Source organism: Cydia strobilella, chromosome 8 (genome assembly GCF_947568885.1).
Source record: "Cydia strobilella chromosome 8, ilCydStro3.1, whole genome shotgun sequence".
In the NCBI taxonomy this organism is placed as follows: domain Eukaryota; kingdom Metazoa; phylum Arthropoda; class Insecta; order Lepidoptera; family Tortricidae; genus Cydia; species Cydia strobilella.
Genome location: NC_086048.1, coordinates 3839866 through 3863526, shown reverse-complemented (window position 1 = coordinate 3863526; position 23661 = coordinate 3839866). Strand labels below are relative to the sequence as shown.

The 23661-nt window shown below is 36.7% G+C and overlaps 2 protein-coding genes across 2 annotated transcripts in view; one reads left to right on the top strand and one right to left on the bottom strand.

Moving 5' to 3' along the window:
• The window catches only part of LOC134743453 (uncharacterized), a 93270-nt gene extending 70498 nt beyond the window's left edge, over positions 1-22772 (bottom strand). Inside the window, exon 1 of the mRNA XM_063676877.1 lies at positions 22582-22772. Coding sequence (XP_063532947.1) covers positions 22582-22734 — 153 coding nt within the window. The 5' untranslated portion in view covers positions 22735-22772. The remainder of the gene's footprint in view (positions 1-22581) is intronic.
• The window catches only part of LOC134743454 (bone morphogenetic protein 1), a 477569-nt gene that overhangs the window by 129070 nt on the left and 324838 nt on the right, over positions 1-23661 (top strand). The gene's annotated exons all lie outside the window — the stretch shown is intronic.

Sequence of the window (23661 nt, the reverse complement as noted above, 5' to 3'; positions counted from 1 at the left end):
TTCCTATTACATCCGTAAGGTCAAGTGCTATGTCCTATTGATGGACCCACGCTAGCAGAGGATCAATAAGTAGGATTAGTACCTAGCCAATTTCACACTTATAGTGCTGCATAGAAATTACTTATGTATTTTATTCCAGAGGCCACACCCGACATAAAGTACTACCGATGTTGAGCCCCTGGATACGTAGGAAAATATAGGTGTACGGCAAGTATGCTGATTATTTTAGGTAAGTGAATTAATCGCACATAGATAATTTTTAGGGTTCCGTACCAAAAGGGTAAAAACGAACCCTATTACTAAGACTCCTCTGTCCGTCTGTCTGTCTGTCCGTCTGTCTGTCTGTCTGTCTGTCACCAGGCTGTATCTCATGAACTGTGATAGCTAGAAGTTGTTCGGAACTGTAAATTTTTTTTCTGACAGGCTGATATCGTCCGGCGGTCTGATAATCAGTGGGCCCCTTAAGGTAATCTCAGCTATTTATCCCGTAACCTGGATCAAATCATGTGCTAAAATACAAAGCTCCCACTCTTTATTATAGCCAGTATAATTATCTAAACTTGTTTATTGTTTTTTAACACTTAAGTCTATGTCATAAACCTGTGAGAAAACTCATGGTTTTTAACCGCAAAAACATAAAAGCTGCCCCAAGTTTCAACGTAACCGGGAAGCGACCAGCCACCGCGCTCCCACACTTATCCCCGCACTTTGTGGCCATTGCTTAAAATACATATCAATAAACTCCATTAGAAAACAATTGTTACAATTACGTAGGAAACACGACTGCCTGATAGACTTTCGTGGAACTGCAAATCGGTATATCTCGGGGCAAAAAAGTTGAACGAAATGATGAGAACATAATTTTCGCAGAACTCCTAGCGAATTAGTATCACGCTGTTTGTATTGTAAGGAGATTTTAAATTGCTATAGCATCATTTTGCTATGCGGCGTAAAGTAATGGTATTTATTTGGTTAGGATTTCTTTTGATCACAACTATAGGTAGAAAATAAACACAGCAGGGCTCGACCTTATACCTCAAAGGGTATTTAGGTACTAATTGGTCGAGCCATAAAAACCTGCACGATAAATTTTAGTTCCTTTTAGGTATTATAATTACACAAAAATAATACACTAAAACTTTCGCGAAATCTTATATAACTTGTATGTATTCAATCCTGTGAATGCTGTGTGTGTGTTCTATAATGAAAACTTATAGGGTAAAGGCACCAGTGCTCAGCCATGCAGCAGTGGTCAGCCTTTCTTGCTTATTTTTGTCTGTAATTATCAAACCTTTTCTCATTTTCATGTCAAAAGTAGGTGATATTATAGATTGATAAACTATTAATTGAAAAATAGTTTAATTTTTATAATAATCGTCTAGCATGAACCACAACACTACTTTAAATAAGTGCTGTCTTCTGACATGAAGGATTATGTTATATGCGCCAATTTTTTTGGAGTGTCACATGGTATTTTGATTAGTCGTTAACAGCCGAATTATGATTTATTGTTAAAAGAATGTGGACTGCATGACATGATTAATACTTATTCTATCTGAAAAAACCGGCCAAGTGCGAGTCGGACTCGCGTTCCAAGGGTTCCGTACATTACACAATTTAGACAATGTATTTTTATGTGAAACGTGAGTGAAATGTCTTTAAAAAACCCGTAGGGGTCCGATCAAAAACTAAGTAATTAAGTCCGACTCACGCTTGACTGCAATTTCTAATAGGTTTTCCTGTAATCTATAGGTAAAGATCTATTTTGTGTATTTTTTTCAAAATTTTAGACCCAGTAGTTTCGGAGATAAAGGGGGGGGGAATGGTCATTTTTTGACTATTTTCTTGAATAACTTCTAAATTGTTTATCCTAAAATTATACAAAAAATATATTTGAGACTCACAATGAGCGCTTTTATTTGATATATAACACGATATGGTTTGAAAAACTTTATTTTTTTATTTTCTCATTTACCCCCCAAAAGTGGCCCCCATGTTTAAAATTCTTTTGTGTATGTTACATGTGCGTCTTTGGGTCACAAACTTACATAATATATGTATACCAAATTTCAACTTAATTGGTCCAGTATTTTCGGAGAAAATAGGCTGTGACAGACGGACAAACAGACAGACGCACGAGTGATTCTATAAGGGTTCTCCTTTTGAGGTACGGAACCCTAAAAAGTGAAAAAAGAATATAAATCCATATAAAAATAACATTTTTAAGGCGGCTGACTATTGGGAACTACTTTTTTTAGTACGAAATCCAATAGTCAGCCACCCTAGGCTGACTACTGGGTTTATGGCAGTAAATTTGAAAAGGTCGTAAACCCAAAAGTCAGCCGGGGAGGCTGACCATAGGAATCAGAACTTCTTTTAATTTTCAAATGAAATCTAACTCGTTAAGCCAAGCACCTTTAAATATTTACATTATTATGACTTTATTTGATTGAAATAAGTAAACAATGTCCAGTAGTCAGTCTGTGGCTGACCAGTGGACATTGACATCGCCGAACTCAGAACCCACTAATTAGCCGTTAAAATGGGATGGCTGGGCACTGGGTACTTAAAGGCTGTCTATTGGTACACAGGGGCTGATTACTGGCAAAAACGCACTTTCATTATATTTAATTAAATATTTCCAAAAGCAACATTTAAAAACATTTTATTCTTTACAAAAATGAAACTATATGAAATTCTTGTACACTAAAAACTTTAATAATTCTTATAGGTCAATTAGTAAGCAAATTAAACGATCATGAATATAGAAATTTCGTAAAAAAGGCTGACTACTGGTGCCTTTACTCTACTTCCAAGTCCAACTAACTATGGGCGCCAACGGTCAACCCTATTTCACCACAATCACATAGCATTATCCTAACTGGACCATATTACCGACATGCACCCTCAATCATGTATAAAGACATCAGAAACAATAAAATTGCTGCAGCTTTTGCATCTCTTCCTTATTACAGTCTACCCTTTGACAACTACGGGCAGTTTGTGGGTTTCTTTATTCATAACGCGATTAGCCTATGACCGGGCATGTAAATGTAGTAATTAGATCGGGCAAGGCGTCATGGCTCGGCGGAGTTCCCACACAGCTCGTGGCCCCGGGCTTTTGAAATTGAAGACGTTTTTCAGGTTCGCATGCAAAAGAGATGGAAACGTTAGAAGCAAAAAGCTTATTATATTCCTGCACTGCCGATGACTTCGATCTTAGGATATAACTGTGGAGGCCTTTTTTGTCAATGTTTGTATACCAGGTTGATAATTTTTTATCTAAACGAGCAAGGCGAAAGAGACGGAAGATATATTACCAGCCATAAGTTAATTTAAATTCCTCTGATGAGTTAATTCTTAAAAAACAGCCCACGTGTAATACGCCTCATTTCCAAAGCTGTATTAGGTAACGTTGACATCAATAAAAGTCACAGTAAGCCGTAAGCCTCAGCTACAGTTTAGGGAGCCATAAAACGTAAGAACATTCGTTACAACTTACAACCGTAAGTAATGTTTCACAATGCCCAATGAACTAACAGCAGCACTTATCATCGGAGTACCTTACGTCTATTTCAATAAGGTTTACTTTTAAATAGTCATTTAAGTGTGGACGATGGAACAATGGTGGTTTTTGTGGCGGTTAGTCACAGGAGGCCCGAATCCTTGCAGACGGAAGGGTGAGTCAGCAGGTCGTGGTTCAGAGAGCACGATGGAACTGACAATATAGCCTGCTTTGTTACGGTTCAACTTTTACGCCCCTAATTCTTATTCGCAAACATTTTAGTATTTTAGTATAACTATACGTATAAATGATGTTTTTTTTTCTTGAAAGTTTAATATTAGAGAAATGTTATAATGTAAAACGTCTGAATGTAAGAAGAAAATTGAATGATAAAATAGAGATCAAAGCTCAAGGATACAAGATTTTAAAACTCTTGTATATCTGTTTTTTAAACACACGCTTGACACGCCAAACAGAAGACTTCTATTGAAAATCAAATGGAAGATAAATAGAAGATATCTATTGAAAATCGAACAAGGAACGAATGAAAAAAAGTTTATTTATGCGAGGTCATGTCAAACTTCTAAATGAAGGTACGGGTATAATTTTAAAATAAATACTTAATCGCGTAGAGTAGAACTGTTGTATTAGTTTTAAAATTATGAGTGAAAATCGTGTTAGTTTAAATCAATATATGTATGTATGAAGGTACTTACTCTCCATTTCTGTATGCATTTTTACGTGAGGGGCTGACTTATTTAAAATTGTTATGTATCTTTTTACCATGAAAACAAAAATATTATGGGAAATTGACCTAGTCCTGGGGTTGGTCCATAGACCCAAAATGAGGTCTAGATGTGCTTGGAATGATTTGATTGTCTTTATTCTAATCACTTTCTTGTCTCCTGACCTACTTGACACTAAGTTAAAAAAATAAAAAATAAACCGTATTCAACTGTCGCAGTGAACCGGTGTGGCGAAGGAGTCAATGGAGCGAGTAATACGACTTAGTTAGACAGACGGCACTTTATCAGGAACTAGTACACATTTAATTACACATCTAATTATTTTATTAAGTATCAGGCGTAAGTATACCAAAGGGTCTATCATTAACAGGTTGTGTAGGCAATCGAGTTTAAACTGGTCTCGGTTAATTATTAACCATTAGAATCACTGCAATTCCTGTTTAGCTTGCTTTGGGGTTGGGATTATACCGATAAAAATCACGATTTCGGCATGGTTCATTATAAAACCTCCGTTTATAAGATTATTTATCTGTCAGTTATTGTTATTAGCTTTTGTACTGATTGGTTTGTTGGACGTTGCTCGGAGCGTAGATTATAAATGTCATCATTATTCGCAAACTTGAGTGAGGCTGGATTTTAATAGTTTTCTACTAGAGGTATTAAACATTGTCCAAGTCAGTTTAGGTTGTCAACCTTCCATAATAAGTTAAGATAATATAAGTCAAAATAAGATATTATTAGTTATAAATTAAAAAAAAAATCGTTTATTTCAGATCTGCATTGATCCATAACGGTGTTAGTATAAAAAAAACCTAAAAACTATGTTAAGTACTAAATTAATCAATAATATTACAACTAAAAAATATTTATCTCTAAGTAAAAACTAAAAGCTAGGTATTTGGTTAGACGTGGCCACTCGGAGACCAGGAGCGCAGGTTGCCAAGTTGTAACTACATTATATAGGTATTAGGTAAGGTAGGACAAATCTGATTTGAGTTTAAATTAAAATAGGAGCTTAAACGCTTTTTGCCACCGTCTAACATGTCAATTACTGGTAGTTTGTGGGTGGTCTTAAAGGAATTAAAAATTGTTTTTATATACTGTGGCATAAATACAAAATAATATACGGTTTACTAAATCTATTGTAAACACCGGAGCTAAAATTATGCTCTAAATTATTTAAGCATTAGAGTATTTCCGGCTGACTTAGAAAAACGTTTAAATGGAGATGGAGATGGTAGAAGCTATCATTCTAACCACTTACACAGAGCACAGGCGAGTCTATAGGTCCAGCGTATAAGTATCCTCCATTACGCATAGTTGTGAGGAAACTCGAAGTCACATTTCACTGGTGATTGAGAACTCAAGATGCCTGCGTTTGCGCAGCCAATGAAAACAGCTCCATGGAAACGCCTGATAGCACATTTCCGGACACACACGTCGCCACCGAAATTGATATAAAATTATATGATGACGTAATTTTAGTCAAACAAATCGCCATGACGTGATCGTAGTTTTACTGTTGTTGAGTTTTAACTGGCCAGAGAGAATGATTAAACGATGCCGCCGTGCAAAAAAAGACAATACTAGGACAAGACGAGACTAAACTTTTCAAGAATTAATCGCATTAGAGTAGGCATACGATTATTTCGTTTTTTTTGTCACACACGGAATCGGATTATGCTATTTGTGCATTGAAGATACCTACTTATAGATTCATATGACATATGCCAAAAAACATAAATTTATCTGACTACTTATAGGGTCAGTCTGCCCCACAAAACGGTTCGGGTCTCAGACATTTGAGGTTAATGCAGAATGTTAGAAAGTTTTATTACCGTAATCATTGCTACAATGGACAATTTGGCTAACAATAATGCCAATTCAAATCCTAAATACCATTGCAACTTCCTTGATTTCAGCAGAGTATGACTGTGACTTTATGCCAATAGTTTCAGAATTGCCTGAGGAAGATATGAGTAAATATCAACATTTTAGTAGGTGTTTTTCGAACCATCCGGGCTTGATAACAGTCGTACTACATAGGGTGTTAAAAATACCTATCTAAACATGCACTTTACTAAGACATTTTGTTAAGTATTTGTAAGCACTTTGTTCGTTCTGATATATCTGATGAATACCTACCTTACCTACCTACTTATACATTAGGGCTGTCACAAATAGAGATCTGTCGCACAATTGTTCATCACACGATCCGCACGTTTGTTGTTCGAAGTTAAAAGACTTCAAAGACGCAGTCTTCATGTTTAGTCAATTATTGTGTATGAAAATCGTCAAATTTTAAATAAAAATATTGCTTATTCTACCACAGACAGTAACGTAGATACAATAGAATAGAATAGAAGCATGCATAAGTTCTTCAAGACTGAATGAAACAATTAAATCATGAACCGTGACGGGCACCCACAAACCCGCTAATTATAAATGCAAAAAAATGATCCACAACGTATGAAGTCGTGGTTATGGTCGCGTGGGATCAAAATTTACGCTCCACTCAAATGATTACAATAAAGTACGTAACAAAAATATTAAAGAGCGTTGCGTTTATCATCACGAGATAAAAGATAGAAATTCGCTTCAGAAATAGACGTACTTAAGTAAATTAAATATTCTACACTAGTATGATTGCTAAATCATGATTGGTTTACAGTAGTTCATACCAGATACGCATGATTTATATAAGAAGGCATGGTAAGTTTCTGGCTAGCTTTGTTTCACGAGATAAACAATAGATTGATACCTAAAACCTAAAATCATTGCCTAATTTATATCAAAATCAGAAAGTATAAACTTTGTGTTTTATCTACCGATAAGGTTACTTGACTAAAGGGGTTGAAAAGAAGTTATAGTTAAACTAGCTTCTGCCCGCGACTTCGTCTCCGTGGAATGATGATGATGATTATTAGAACTATGCTATGTCTTTTCCCGGACGTCAAAATAAGTCCATACCATAGCATAGTGGTTGGATTGGAGGTAAGGCTGCGTGCGACTTACGTATTTGTAGGTATTCTGACAAACTAAATTTAGTCCCTAAAATCCAAAAACTACCTTCTACTGGAAAACCTGCGCGTAACCGTTATCAACGCATGAATTGTGATAGACCTATAGTTTGGCTAAGAAAACTCCAAAGGACCATTTCAGCTTTCGGCACACGGGTTCCTTAGAATACAATGATAATTACGTCGTAATTAAGCGCAGGTGGAAGGGCGTCTAGTGTATTCCCACGGGGTTCCCACGATAAGTTCCTTCCGGAGGCGGCGACCCGTGACGCTACCGTCTTGGCGCTGGGCTCCTCGTGCCTCTTATTGTTACACGACTAACCAACATAGATACATACATTGCATTGGTTCCAACATTTGACCCAAAGCCCTATTCTCAACATCGTGCTCTGTGCGACGACTAATTGTGAAAGAGTGATAGGTAGACTATACATTAGTGTTAGTCTGAAATGTCTGAATATATCAGTAAATCTTCAAACAAAGGTTCACGGTTGGGCCTTGCAAAAACAAGTGACGATAGATGCTACTACAATAGTTGAGAACAATCAGTCGTTCTATCCAAGATTTGAACATTGAACGCGAACGCCTAAATGGTCAGTTTTAACGTTTTTAAGGGGCCCACCGACTATCAGTCCGCCGGACGATATGGGCCTGTCAGTTGTTCGGAACTGTAACATTTTTGTTCTAACTGACAGGCCGATATCGTCCGGCGGACTGATAGTCAATGGGCCCCTTAGTTTTATCGATGGTTTATTTTGAAATAAAATAAAAAACTTTATTTTAGGCAACTAGTGTAAAATATACATATATATTGAAACTAAAAACTACAAAACACACTATTACGCAGTGTCAGGGAGCTGGCCGCGGAACCGACGAAACTTGACACCTTTCGGCCAAAACTCCTCCTAGTCCTCCTTGTCTTGTTGGTCGTTGCTTGGTCGTTTTTGCGACGAAAAGTCCTCACACTGTGTTGTCCGTTGAACTTTAAAACACGTGTCGGTGTTGGCTTAAAAAGTTGGACCGAATTATCGCAAAGCTTCCAACCGCTATTTGAATAACAATTTGTGTTCAACCGTCCGGGACGCTTAAAATTCATATAATTATAATATTGAGATGTTTTTTATGAGACCAGATAACGATTTGTTATAGATTTTATGAGGAGATGGGTTAAATGGTCATATTGAGATGAAGGAAGTGCAAAAACGTCAACAATGTTTTAATTAAAACCCCTTTATAAGTAATCCCGTAGTGTTCATTGCTTTTTCATTTCATTGTTAATCTTTTATTTATAGTCTATATTGTGTCCCACTGCTGGGCAAAGCCGGCAAAGGCCTCCCCTGTCTTCCGCCACTCGTCACGGCTTTGTGCATGCTCCTGCCAGTCGCCACAAAAATAGTCCAGGGGCCCTATTCGAGATGCACAACTGTCAGTTTCGGCTTCAACATCAGTTCAACAGTGGAATGAATCATTTGTTCATCAACTGTGGAAAGTATCATTTGGTACGACCAAAAGTCATTCATTGAAAAAATTATGCAACAAAAATCAACTTTGTTTTCTTACTACTATACGGTTTAAAATGGTTTGGTTTCGTTGTCACCTAACTGTGGATTGCTAATGTCAAATTTACCTATTCGACAGTCGTCTCGCCATCTCCTTTTTGGCCTGTCTCTGCCTCGGGCGATCTGTGGTACCCATTCGGTCGCTATTTTGGCCCATCTGTCTGTCTGTGTGTGTGTAATTCATTATATTTTTTTAAATATATAAATAAATACAGCATTATGAACGGTTTTAGTTCTTTTAATGCACGTTGTCTTTTACGACACGACGGCAATTAAGTCTAAATTGCATCAAAACTGAATCACGATCCCAACTTAAGTAACGGCGGCAATCTAAACTTTTGATGGCAGTCATGAAACAACCATTTCAACATTTCAACCGTCAGGTCGTATGCTAATGTCGTACTTATATGTATGTTGGTTGCAGATGCACGGCAATTTTGCTAACATAAATGTAATAACAACAACTTTTAATTACAACTTAGCTACAATACAACACTTAAAAAAAAAAAAGTCTGGAACGCATTTTTTTACAATTTGCGCCGCCAGAAGTGCACCCCCTTGCACCCCGCTGCCGACGCCCATGTTTTCCTGTATTTAATTGTACCTCATCATCATGTAGCCTTCAGTCGCCCACTGCTGAGCATAGGCCTCTCTTCGTGTACGCCTCTTATCCCGGTCCTGGGCTAGTCTCATCCAAAAGTGCCCCGCGATTTTTCGAACGTCATCCACCCAACGAGCCAACTTACCTATTGCACCTACTGCACCTACTGCAGCTGCTGCTGTATTGTACCTACTGCAGTACTATCCTCTAGCGTTACAAAGGGCTGTTATCACTAGTCTTATATGCTTCCTGTATTGTTGGGTATAACTAATATTTTTTACAGAAACATGTCTTTATGTAGACACAGCTACTGCGTATCTTAACTAAAGGTCCGTTACAATAAAGCTATAACAACAACTTAAAGTTAACGGCGATAACCATCAAGGAAACAGACGATCTCTCAGACATAAATATTTATAGTTAGTGGAAAGAATCAATGAAGAAGTGTGCGCGGAAATATCTGGATATCGGCACACGATGGAATGTCCCGCGCACAACTCTTACTCCTATAGTTTACCTAGTAATTGCTTCAGATAAACCACTATAAATGGGCCTTTTTGATCTGTAAACATTATTTGAAATCAGAGACCATATTTTCGCTGGTTTGCCTGAGTAAGATGATAGGTAAGCGATTATAGTAACAGCGCAGCTGCGCGCGAGACGAAAAACCGCGTATCTTATGAAAGCCTTGCGAAAAAATAAACATTGCATGCGCCATATTTTATTGTTCTTATACACTTGTGGCTTGCAGCACAGGCTATAATAATTAAAAGTTACACGGAATTCATTTTAATTTTGTAATTGAGAACATAATAGGGGTTATAATATCCACCGTAATTTTCTAATGGTTAAAATAATTTAGTATTCTTCGGTGTAATGGTCTAATCTCTCTTTCAGGTTAGCGAGATTATCTCTGTGACTTGCATGTTTTTTTTTTATTCGCGATTATGACTGGATTTTCCTAAACTTTAAGGCATTACCTACATATTTTTAAAGGAAATAAAGAATTAATATTTTAAAGAATACGATTTAAAGCTAACATGGTCATAAAAGGGGGTATTTACCATGTAGGTCCATACTTATATAAGGTATGTAGGTACATAGTGTATATACACTATACGAGTAAATTGCTTTATAAAGTCTAATTATATTATAAGCAAACACCTGCTACAGAGCACAGTCCATAGACATAAGGCAGAATTAAATGTGCTAAACGAAATTGGCAGTAAAGCGCATTTATTTAGGTATGTGTAAAACATATCCGACACCCTAGATACAGTGAAACCGCGATAACTCAAACCTCCAGAATGCGGCATCCTCGTTCATGTTAAATAAAATGCCATTCCCCGTTCAAAGCCCAGAACCTCTGTCTCTGGGTAACCAACAATTCCCTTCACGGTTTTTTAGCAAATTTTTTTTCCTCTTTAACTCGGAAAATGAAACTGACCTATAACTCGATTTATGAGATAGATGGATACATAAAACATTTATTACGTTAAACGTTTATCACCTCTATATCTCGAAGTTATTTACCAACCCACCTCTGTAACTCGAAAATAAAAACCAATAAGTCTGCACTTTTCGCGGTTGAATCATATGTTCTATGCGTTATACTTACCTCTGCAATAACAGAATAAACATAAACCTATAATATAACGACTTCCAAGTCGATTTCCGCTATAAGACAAAATATCGTTAATACGAACTTTTTGACTTTTCCCTTGAGATTTGCACTATCGAGGTTCTACTGTAATACAATTTGCATGCATAATAAGTATTATTACAAAAAATTACATATGTATTCACAAGATCTATAGAAGACTGTATGAAGACCACCTTTGCCTACAAATGTTAATGACATGGTTGACATTTAATTAAAAGCGAATTTGAATCCATCTGCGCACGCGCCACTAACAGGCTGCGTGAAATATCGAACCGATATCGACAGATGTTTCCACAGGTGGCGTAGAAAAAACTGCCAAGTTATTACTAAGAAAGACTAAGAGGCGTATGCTGACTGTAATAACGGGTTAAAAACTTGATTTGGATTTAGAAAAAACATTCCATTCCATAATAAAGTGACATCCGTATTTATTATGGAAATGATCTGTCAGTGCCAAATTACGTTTCTGGTTGAAGAAATGTCAAATTATGACACTCACAGACCACATTTATAGGGTCTGACCAAGCTAACTCTGACAACTGACAAAGTATGCATGGTAATGTCATCGTTAATGTCAAATTTCTATGAAAATATGACTCCTTTTGTGACTTCCGGTTCGATCGCCATCTTGATAGTAGCCTCGTGATTAATTTCTTTGTTTTTTGCTCATTAATATTGTTTAATGTGTAATATCGATAGCTTTATTATACAGTAATCTAATGTGGTAGTGTGCAGTGAATGGAGAATTAATCTCAAAGCGTGTTTAACCACCATTCTGGAGTCAACGGCCGGTAGTCCACGTGCTTCTCGTAAAATCCAGCTATCGGTTTTACGAGACAACTACAACAACCACCGAACAACGTCGTGCTCTAAGAGCATTTGGTATTTCTACCTCTAACCGTGTCTGGCTAGAGCTCTAGAGGCCCATAATTTTATTGTTTACCGTACACTGGCTATGGCCGATGGCCGATATGTTTTAATCAAGAAATATTAATTCGATCCCACGGGAATCCCACTTTGACGGCGAAATCATCGACAGTATCGATGGAGCCATACTACCTGAAAAATTGAATTGAATTGACTCCTTTTGTTCAAGTTGATGCAAAGTTAGTTTAGTCGGACTCTAAGGCCGACTTGCACCATCCTACTAACCCGGGGTTAAGCGCTTGTGTCAAATTGTACTGGTAACCATGGTAACCCCGGGATAGTGGAATGATGCAAGTGGGCCTAACATAGTTGGTGTAAAGTTAGTTTAAACGGACTCTGAGGCTGCGTTTCCACAAAAGGTGTGCGAAAATGCGTAGCGAGGGATGTGTTTGTCACGAACCAATCACTCTAACAAATCCCGATCAAATTCATATCCTGTTATACAATCAGAATACGCCTCCAGTTATACGTATGAAAGACTATTCTAGGTATGGATATTCAAGTGTTATCGTCACGACCGACTTTTTTATAGAAACACTTTTTTTAATCGATTAATTTTGCAGCACTATTGTGACTTGTGAGTGAAAATAGATGTTCAGGTGACGATGGGTAGGTTAGTTTTGTGTCAATATAATTACTCAAGACAGGATATTTTATACATTTCATTAAAATGACAGGTGTCATCGTGAATAGACTAATTAAATAGGGGAAAGAGTTTTGTTGTATGTATGTATTTACTTTCTTTCTTGACGTACCGATAATTAATATTTCTTTAAAATACTTTGTATGTTATGAATTTTATGACATACGTTATGAAACTTTTTCATTTGGATAACGAATGCCACTAGTTTTACAAATAATTGAGTGTTGGCTATAGCATGCTAATCTCACCTTAGTACCATTATTATGAATATGTGATCCTATTCTATGTCCATTTCCCACCGGTCACCACAATACTCTTTTACAGTACAGTAGGTAATTTATATTTACCAAAGGTATTGTAAAATCGTTTTGTATTCAACAATTGTTCCATATCACTTATTAGTAATTCTGTGTCTACATGGTGTCCAATTTTATAGCTCGTCACACATGCGTATCTAACACGTGCTCAAAATTCTAATCTAAATCAGATTACGATCTCGTATAAAATTATGTATTATATCTTGTTTATATTTTACAGCACATAATCAATATGATTGTAATATTGCCACTTAATAGGAAGCACTTTAAAATTATAGTCTCAGGACTGAAAACGAAATTAATGAATTCGTACTTTTGCATATTAGTTGGATCAGATGTAACTCAGAAATCAGAAGTTATTTATTTGCAATAATACAAATCACATATTTTAATGAACGAGTCTCCACACTGGTCAAATACCAAGTTGTAAAAAAAAGTGTAATTATATAGTCTTTAGTTTTTAAACTGAACTCGTCCCGAGAATCTGTTTAGTATTGTTTTCAAAAGCGCAAACGGGAGGCGCCATAATACAGGATCGGAAAGATGTTCAGTGTTCCCGTATTCATTGTAGTTCAGCTAGGCCGAATACATTCAATAACGACGTGTAGAGCTTGTACCACAACGAAACTACCGTAAAACCATCCAATTATCGTCCGAAAGCTCCGAAATATGGTCTAAAATTAACTCGAATATCTTCACTCAGAGGTGAATATTATATTTATGTATGTCGTAGTTCTATGGCAACATATTTTTATAAATGGTAGATTGTACGTATCGTACTTGCCACTGAATTATAGTAAATTTATAGTACTGGATTATAGTTGGGTGGGTTTACGGTAAGTACAAAAACCTCTAGTCCACTTTGCGAGACACTCATCATTACCAAATTTTTAAAACAAATACAATAAGTAACTCCATGTCACATGTATCCTCAACTTTATCAGCTTTACCTCTGACACCGAAGCGTAGATTAAAAAATGAATAAGTGTAATAAACTACCGTGGATTGCGCGCGTGTATTAATCTCCACGGAATGCGCGTGCTCCATCAAACTAACGAGACCGCATTTATCACTGCGCCGGATTATTGTTCCTCAAATTGCCTCCAAGATCATTGCCAACATTTTTCATTTCGATACCAACGTTGATTACTTTCGACGATTAATCTGCTGTTGTTTCATTTTAGCTTTTTCATGGTTGCAATTTAAAGTTGCCAGAAGTCTGCGGTACTACTTAATGGTTTATACAAACATGGCTGAGGAATCCAGGCCTAGTTGAAGAGTTGGGGGATGAGGCTAGTTTCCACATGACATCTGCATGTAGTAATTATATTCAGCCTGTGATTCCTACTGCTGGCAAAGGCTTCCTCTCATACGTGAGAGGGCTTGGGCTTTAATCTCCGCACTGGCCCAATGCGGGTTGAGGCCTTCACATTCGCCTTTAGATTTCTGGAGTTTCCTTACGATGTTATCCTTCACCGAAAAGCTAGTAGTACATTTCAAATGATATTCCGTATAAAAGTTCAGAAAAACTTATTGGTACGAGCCGGGAGTTGAACCCGAACCAGGAGTTGGACGTCAGATCCACTCATCGCTTTATGATAATTTGATATGAAAATGTCGTTAGATAAATTGACTTCGAATGGATGTTTTTGTAATTTTCTAATCAACATAAAAATCTGAACCATTCGGTGAACATTAAAATCAATTCTTAGTAAAGTAAGAGCAATTAAATCCTATTCGTTTCCATAAAAGCCTTTCACGTGCGCAGCGTAAACACTCAAGCGTGTGAGGAGAATGCCCGATAGTTAGTAAAATAACTTCTGTATACTATACGCGCACCTGTTCAAAGAACGTTTAAAAGGATAGTGGACAATCGCTTCTCCGTACAAACACAGTTCCTATTTTCCTCCCTGGATATTAACATTATAGAAAATATTTTTATGCAATTTTATCTATATTAACCATAACTATATATCTAAACGACGACATTCGGAAGACTGCGAGTCACTTCTGGATGAGATTGGCTCAAGACCGGGACAAGTGGCGTACTCGAAGAGAGGCCTATGCTCAGCAGTGGGCGATAAAAGGCTGATAAGATGATGATGATGATATATCTAAACGAAGGAGCGTGTGTTTTTTTTTCGAGTTTTGATTAGGTATTATAAGAGTTAGGAGTGTAAAACAAATTCCATCCAATTATTAGATAAGAGTCTGTATCTTATGTTATAATAATTGAAAATTCGAAAAAAAATCAAACGAAGGGGCTAAGCTGTGGTTAATATACCTACATCCAATTGTGTGAAAATATGTTCAACATTATTAATATCCAGAAAGGAAAATAGGGACTATGTTTGTATGGAAAGGCGGTTTCGAGGCGGTCATCCACTTTCGTCTTAAAAGCTAACGATACTGATACTTTCATCACGCACTAATCGTATTCGAAACGAAGTCCGATCAAAAGCGTTTAGGAATCTATAGTTAGCTCGATTATACAAGCGTTGCAACGAGGGCAAGTTGTCATAACAATAGTTTATAGAGAACAGTGACTGAAGTAAAGGTAAACGCCGGTTGGATCGAGTTTACAAACAGGGAAATACACAGATTTGTAATGTAGGGAGCAATAACCCTGATGTGATAAACGACGTTGTGTTGTGTAATCCATAACTTATTTTTCTGGAAGCATGAGGTAGTAGGTAGGTGAGGTAAAGTTATTGTTGGCCATTTTTGGCATTGCAAATATTATAGAGATATCACTATGTGGGACATGTTTGTTGTTCGACATTTCACAACGCATTTTGAACTGCGAAATATGCCTGTTTATCAACCACACGTGATAGTTATCTCTTGCGTTATTATTAAAGGTTCAAATTTGCGTCCTCATTAAGGTTTGCTTGAATCTTAAAATTGGAATACTTTTAAACATATATATACTTTCAAATTTCTCCACGTTATCGTCCTACAAGCCATATTGCCATAGATTTTTGTAAGCGAAGTGATGGATTATCCAGTATGAGACATGTCTCCCTAAATTCATAATTTGTTATGAATTTAGACGACAGTATCGTAAAACTCGTAATTTCTACATTTTAACCAGCTACATAATCCACCAAGTCACCATAATTGTTTTCTACGTACGTTAAAATGTAAAGCAACTTCAACGGCCGCAATCTGCCGCAGTACTGTTAGCTATAAGGAAGAGATAAGGGCTCGGTAAACAATGAAGGGCTCAGCGCGACACAGGTGCGCAAACACATATGGGGCAATCGCACGCGCACGTTCGTCGACGTCGAGATGATTGCTAAGAGATTTTGGATGTACTTCTATCCTGCTATTGTATATTTTCAGGAATCAAAATTGAATTTGTCTTGGCAATTTTTTAATCTGTGGGCAGTTAGAGGTTACGTCAGTTGAAGATTGTATTAACAGGCTTTGTTCTTTACTTTGTTCGTACTAAGTAAAGAACACAGCTCGTAAGTACTTTAGTACCGGTGTAATAAGAGCAGAGCGTAAATACACTGGTAAAGCAATTGTTTTCTGTTTCTGCAGGAAAAGACACGTTTTTTTCTATATTCCGGTCGAAATGCTAAGTATTTAACAAAAAAATATTCATTTTAAGCATGAAACTTGAAAGGTGGATTATTAAATTATTATGGAATGCTACTAGGACGGATAAAATAACGTACTTATTACTATTTCAATTAGTGACTTCAGTCTTATGGTGATCGACATTTTCATTTTCCAAGACGAAAGTTTGCTTCCTATCATTATCATCAAGCAGTCTATCCACGACGATAGTAGAAACAAGTTCATGGTTAATAAATATCATTAATTTTGACCGTACACGTACCTACTCGTACGTCGTACAAGTTGCACGAACTGCCAGCACCTCAGACGCGGATTTGAGTTTTTTCGGAGTTCATCGCCCGCGTAATTTTAATTAAATCAGACACCTTGAGACCGGACACTTACGACACAATGAAGTAATCCTAACTAAATACAAATCCTATCTTACTCCTTATTCCTCCTAATATGAACCGTAGCATCTTTTAAATAGAGTTCCTTTTTGGAAACACTGAAATTCAGGTAAGAGCTTGAGAGAGTTAATAGTGAATGTCTTATTATTTTAGAGAAATTGATAGGGCTATAGCGTGCTCCAATTAAATAGTGGGAGTGACTTTTATGGGAACGAGGGTGCTATTAAATGTATCAAACCTGTGACTAGTGAAAAACGCTATAAGTTTCATACAACTTTTATGGAACTTGTACCGTTTTGTTGGAGTCACATCATGGTTTATCGAGTTCCTGTGATTGTTTTTGTTTAACTTTCTGTAATACATATTAGGGTACTTTACTATGTAATAATTGTGTTATTAGATAATTTCACCAAAGGGGTCATCCATTAATTACATCACACGAATTTGAAGATTTTTAATTGAATTTGGTGCGACCGACGACGTAAAAAAATTTGAAATATAAGTGGTACTTACTTTTATTATTTTTTATTATTATTTCATCCATTGTTAAAAACTAAAACAAGTTTTAGATACCTACCTACATATCAAGTTTGGAGTATGACGAATTATAAGTACCAATTTGTGAAATATAAAATAGACTTATGTTCAGACGATTGCCTATGTATTGTATGGTTTATGACCTTTAAGGCTCACACGAATATACTAATGTCCTTTTAAAGCCATGCATTTCGCATCATCAGCAATGTGCATAATAATATAATCCATTAGGCCTTTCACCGCCGTCACTCATTACTGTTGCGCCGAGGAGACGAATGTGAATACTTGGCTTTTTCTTGCATTCCTGGCACGAGCCACATTCACACCGCTTTTAAGGCTTTAGACATGGTTTGAATAAGAAAACCTTAGGCTTAAGGTAGGAAAGGGGCTGATGAGCAAATTTTCAGTTTTTATATTTAATTTTAACACTTTTTAATCAAAGGCAATGCCATGAAAAAATAGAAATTAAACTGTTTTTGCAAGGGTAGCCTCCATCAAAACCTTAAATTTAGCTCGATGGAAAAACATCACAAAAGCATGTCTAACTTCATTTATTTTCAATTGAATATCGTTATTTCGTTACCCTGTAGGGTTAAGATGGTCGGTTTTTATCATCTGTCATCATGCCTGTCACGTTCTAACAAGTATGTAAGTGCGAAAGTGACGCATGACATACAAGTGATAAAAATGCGACCATGATACCGCTCCTGCACACCATAGCAATATAATTTGAGTATAAAATAGCTAGTGATAAGCTCACTGATCTGACGAGCAAGATTTAAAACACAAGTATATTTTCAAACCGATATAAAAAGTAAAAAAAAACCCGCGCGAAAACCAAATCTTTCGTAGTAAGTTTTGCGCGGCGCGCCATATCTTTTCGTTTCTTCTAATTTACTGGCTTTATGCCCCGTCTTAAGAAATCAGGTGCTGCATCTATATGAATGAAAAGTCTAACTTACAGAGTCTCTAAGTTATCTCAAAGAGGATATAATAAGATAGAGCGGTACTGTCATAGTAAATTTTGTAACCACTGAAAAGTCACTGCCATCTATCGACATACTTTAAAACTAAAAATGAAGATTTATAAAAATACGTTAAAGTGTATTTAAATGTGGATAAATGATTTTTTTATTTACATTAATTATTTTTATATGATTTTGACCCATGTTCTTTCACTGATATGCGTTAAAATTATAAATAACAAACGAAACCATCAACGCCCTCTATACGAGAGTAGGCCAAAACTAGTGGCGCCATCTGATCAAGAATCAAATTTTCGTGATTTTCGAGGCACGTTTTTTCCTTAGACTGTATCCATCTATTACGGAGTTATATCTATCTTTGGTTATCTGATAAGCATGCAAAAAGGTAAAACCATTCCTGGCTGTGTTGGAGTCAATACCATAACCGACGTAAACAAACCGGCTGTTTATCTCAAAATGGAACTATTTCGTCTCCTTTCCTTTCTTATCTGAACTAGTAAAGTAACTTTCAACACTTTAAACGAAGATAAAATCAAAATAAAACGTTATTTTAAAGTTAAAGAGTACTAGAGTGAACATGGTAGGCACTTATACGATAGACAGAGTCTAAGCTGATCTGCCAAAGTAAAACAGAAATCGAATTTAATCTATTGTGAGAATAGGTACTAACATTAAACTAATTTTACGGTTTCACTCACGAATTTTTAGTCACTCGCGCGACAGGTTCCCTATTGTGTCGCAGAAAGTTTTTTGACATATTTTTGTATTGCATAATGTTGTTTGGCAGAATTTTAAAACCTTTCGCATACTGCTTTGCGCATAATATTACTTTGCTGAATTTCTTTTTGCATAATATTATTTGGAAAAAAACCCTAACCTAACCCACTTAGAAAATTCTGCCAAATGAATATTATGCGAAATGACTATTATGGCAAGTATATGTATATATAAAGTATAATTCGACTAAAAGTTTTCTGCGATACGTGCGAAGTGTATTTCTGACAAATAATATTCACTTTCTCCTCTCATCTACTCAAAGGTTAACTGGAAGAGATCCCTCATAGGGATAAGTTCGCCTTTGTACATCTTATTATTTGTACCATGTAATTTTTAATGTGTATATTTGTACAATAAAGAGTTTACTACTACTACTACTACTACTACTAATATTCTGCCAGATGAGGGGAACCCCGCGCGACATCATTCGGAGAGCCTAGGACTCAATTTTCAAGCAACGGTTACGGGCGGGACGGGTGCCGTAAAATTAAATTAAAACAGAAATAATAATTGTGAAATGATGAAACAGTTCCTAGGTAGGTATTGAAATGTTTACTTACGACAGCTACTGTATCTGTAAACATACCTTATGACTGACAAGAAATGTTGTCATTACCTTAAAAAATACCAAATACCTAAGGTGCCTCGTACTTATACGGGTCCCATTGTCCATCACCACAGTATCATAGGTGAAGGCATTTTAATGAGAGTTTGATGCGGCTTCCTCGCCCGCCATCTTGGTTTTTTTGCCTTGCTCGTGTCGTAATTACGTGTATGTAAATTGTATCAGATTTATCAACTCGCTACAAGCTGGAATGTTGTTAATATATTTCTGTGAACCGTTTTCGTCTCGTTACGAGTACTATCCTTGTAATGAGGGTTATAATTGTTTACTAAAAAGTAAGTAAAACGTATAAGAAACTAATGTGCGTAAGTTATGTGTGCGCATTGCGAAAGTAGACCATAATGGTGTGGGAATTATAATGCATTGTCCTAAAAGTTTCTATGAAATTTACTCGCAGATTTTCATAGCTGTGTGAGTAAATTAAAACGTTATACGCAGGTCTTTTAATAAGATGTAGTTACTGCTGGTTAAGCAGGGAGATTTAATCCAACGGGTTTATTGTACAGGTTCTAACATTTATTGGTACAAAAGTCAAGTCAACAAATGACCCCTGTAAGCCTTAACCCATCATCACACAACTGCATGCAAATTTAAGCTTTAATTGCGGGTTGTAAAGTTCTTTTTGGAGAACTGAGGAGGACGTAAATGAGTACACACCGTTACGAGTGTGGCCAAACTAAATTGTCCACTCGGGCGTGACCACTATGTTTGCTATTGACCGTAAAAATAATATGACTTCTTGGTACTGGCGAGAGTTGTTTGTACGTTTGCAAAGATAATAGACTAGACTTCGATCTGGTGATGAAATCATTTCTACTGTATTTAAGTACCTACTTACCTACTCAATTCAGGTTGGACTTCTTAACAATACCTATTATGTAGATGTCGTGTCATGTCGATATGCAAACACTAGGTTTTATTTTCCACATTACATCACCAAACCTACATGTATTGTACATTTTATACGTCCATAAAATATACATAATACTCGTAATTTAAAATTCTTAACAAACCAAGTTACGGACTTACGGCTTAATGATAAATAAACATACACAATTTAAATATCTGTCTGTACACATTTGCAATCACTGTGTCTCTATCGTGACTTCTCTACGAGTGTCAAACGTGGGTAGATTGAATGATTTTATTCTGCTCAAGGCATGTGTGAGTAATCATTAATCGTGATTGTTAATCGAAGATATTTATTCTAGCGGGACTGGGCACTGGCCTACCTACTCGATATTTGAATAATGCCCATCGTCGCCTCTAATTCCCATTTACCCCGGTATTTATCACCGAGTATTACCTTCGGATTATTGGAGCTTTTAAACCGGTCCACGGATTGATGGTGTGAAGTAGAAAAACTTTCAAGTTTTAGGCGCGTCGCGGTACCTAATGTGTTGTTTGTTTAAGGCTTATCTAAGAACGATGCTATTTTATAATAAAGTAGACTTTTTTCGCAACATTCAAGATTACGAAACCAGTTTTTTATTAGGTAAAGACAGACTTTGCTAGTTTAAAATATCTAAATCTAATTTTGTTAGGTTACGTCACATGATTTATAAATTAGTTGCTTTATGATTATTTTAAAACTATAAATCTAAGTCAACAATAAGCTACTTAACCGATGTTTTTTACGTTGTAAGCTAACGTACGTGCCTTTTAAAGCGTGAACACAAGTCCCGCCCACGCGCGCCCATTACTAAAGCTAACAGTTTGCGAATCCATCGGCTTTGGGCATTCGCTTTATTTAATCAACGCCTCAAAGAATTTCGCAGGAGCTGCGTAAACATTTTGTACCAACCTTTTATTTTATTGTTCTTTCGTTTCTATGCGTAGCTATAGCTCTATGTGGCTTTGAAAGACGTAAGGATAAGCACATTCGTCATGGGCAAAGTCGATAGGTACTTATCTAGGTGTCACTTAACAATTCAAGTGAACACTGCCGAATACTCACGAGGTCAACTAAGTAAAATATTATTCCACTTATTTTAAAGTGTGCATTTAAGGTAATTATCACACTTTTCTTGACTCGAAGTTCACATGGACTGATTCATACTTTTACATTTCCGCTCTCGTCACGAGATGTCGGCCCAATCAAGATTGTAATTAAATTAAATTGTTGTACTGCTTTCCGTCTATTTGAGTACCTGCCTACTCTTATAAATTTAGGTTAGAGTAGGCGTAATGACCTCGTTATAAAGTGTAAACATTTTAAAGTTACTGAAACATAAATTTCGGTCAAAAGTATTGCACTGCTCTAAAAAAATCTATCGACACTACTACTTTTTTTTACAGATGCCATGCCATCACATCACGAACGGTAACGGTGAATCTCACATTACTAAGTGGGCTGCCAATTTTAACTGGTGGGAATATACCAACATACAGAAACATAACTGAAGACAATGTAGACAGTACACAGCGTATAACGCAGTTTTAGGAGTTGTTTTTCCCCGAAGCGTTCCACAGCCTTTCGTCCCATTTTTAACATGCTTAACCGGTGGTTTATCGTGCATTGCCTACAGAACATTACTTGCACAGCAGTGTTCAAAAAGTAGTTGTCCTGTGTTCTCCCCTGGCACATTCTACAACCCCTTGATGGTGTGAACGATGCCATCAATCCCATATTCCTATATGCCATCACAAGTTTTACAACAGGAGGAATTCTAGAACTAGAATATAAACTCCAAACACTCACCTGCACAGCACTGTTCAAGAAGCAGTTGTTTTCCCCCGGAGCGTTCCACAGCCCCTTAGTGGTGTGGAAGATGCCGGAGTCACGCGAGTTGTCGCGCGAGTGCTGCGGCCGCAGCTCCTCGCGGTATGCGGCCGCCATGCCGGCGGTCGCCATCACCGGGTTAAGATGAGCGCACGGTCACGTGTCTTCATGATCACTGAAATTAAGAAGGTTGAATTACATTTTTATATAGAGCAATTACGGGTTTTACTAAGGCTTTGACCAAATAAGTAAAAGGCATGAACGTGCCTAACTGGATCCAGCAAGAAAATAAGACCTTAACTCACTAAAAAAGTGCTTGTCCCTCTTACTGTTTTGCAGTCATAATCGTCAGATCGTTTATCGTCATATCAGGTGCAGTATTATTGCACGTGCATGTCTGTGTAATTGCAATATTTTAGGCTTCAACAAACATGCTACCGTTGAATGAACGATTGGATAACTGTTATCGCATTGGATTGGCGTCTAAAAAGCAATAAACTTCTTACGCCAAACAGGGAAATAATTACCATCTAATATCAGCGAACGGAAGCAGTATCAATTATCCAATTTCCTTATAATTTCATTACTAAGATTTCATATTTATTTACACAATGATTCATTAGTAGATTCCTTTCACTGCTCAGGCATTGTGATAGGATTGCGACAAAGTGCAACAATGAAATGTTTTGTTTGGTCCCACAATAGCTGGAAACATAGTTAGGCACAGTTTGCTTTAAGCTAAGTGGATAATCGATTCGTTGTTTCGAGTGCACCGAAAATTATAGAAAATCAACCTTCTAACCGCTTAGAATTTTTCGTCGAGCGTGCTCGTGTCGTGTCGCCGCCGCGCCGGCACGAAGTTATCTACACGAAGTTTTGTCTTATTTATCACACTGCGGCGAATTTAGCTGAATATTGTTACTCTTATATATCAGACTACGGCGGTTAAAAGGTTAAGCAATCCGATGGTATCATTTTTGCTGTACTTTAGCGGATAATTATTCTTACGGCATGTTGGGTTAATATGTAAGTAGCTTAGTATGTAAGCACCTAAATAAG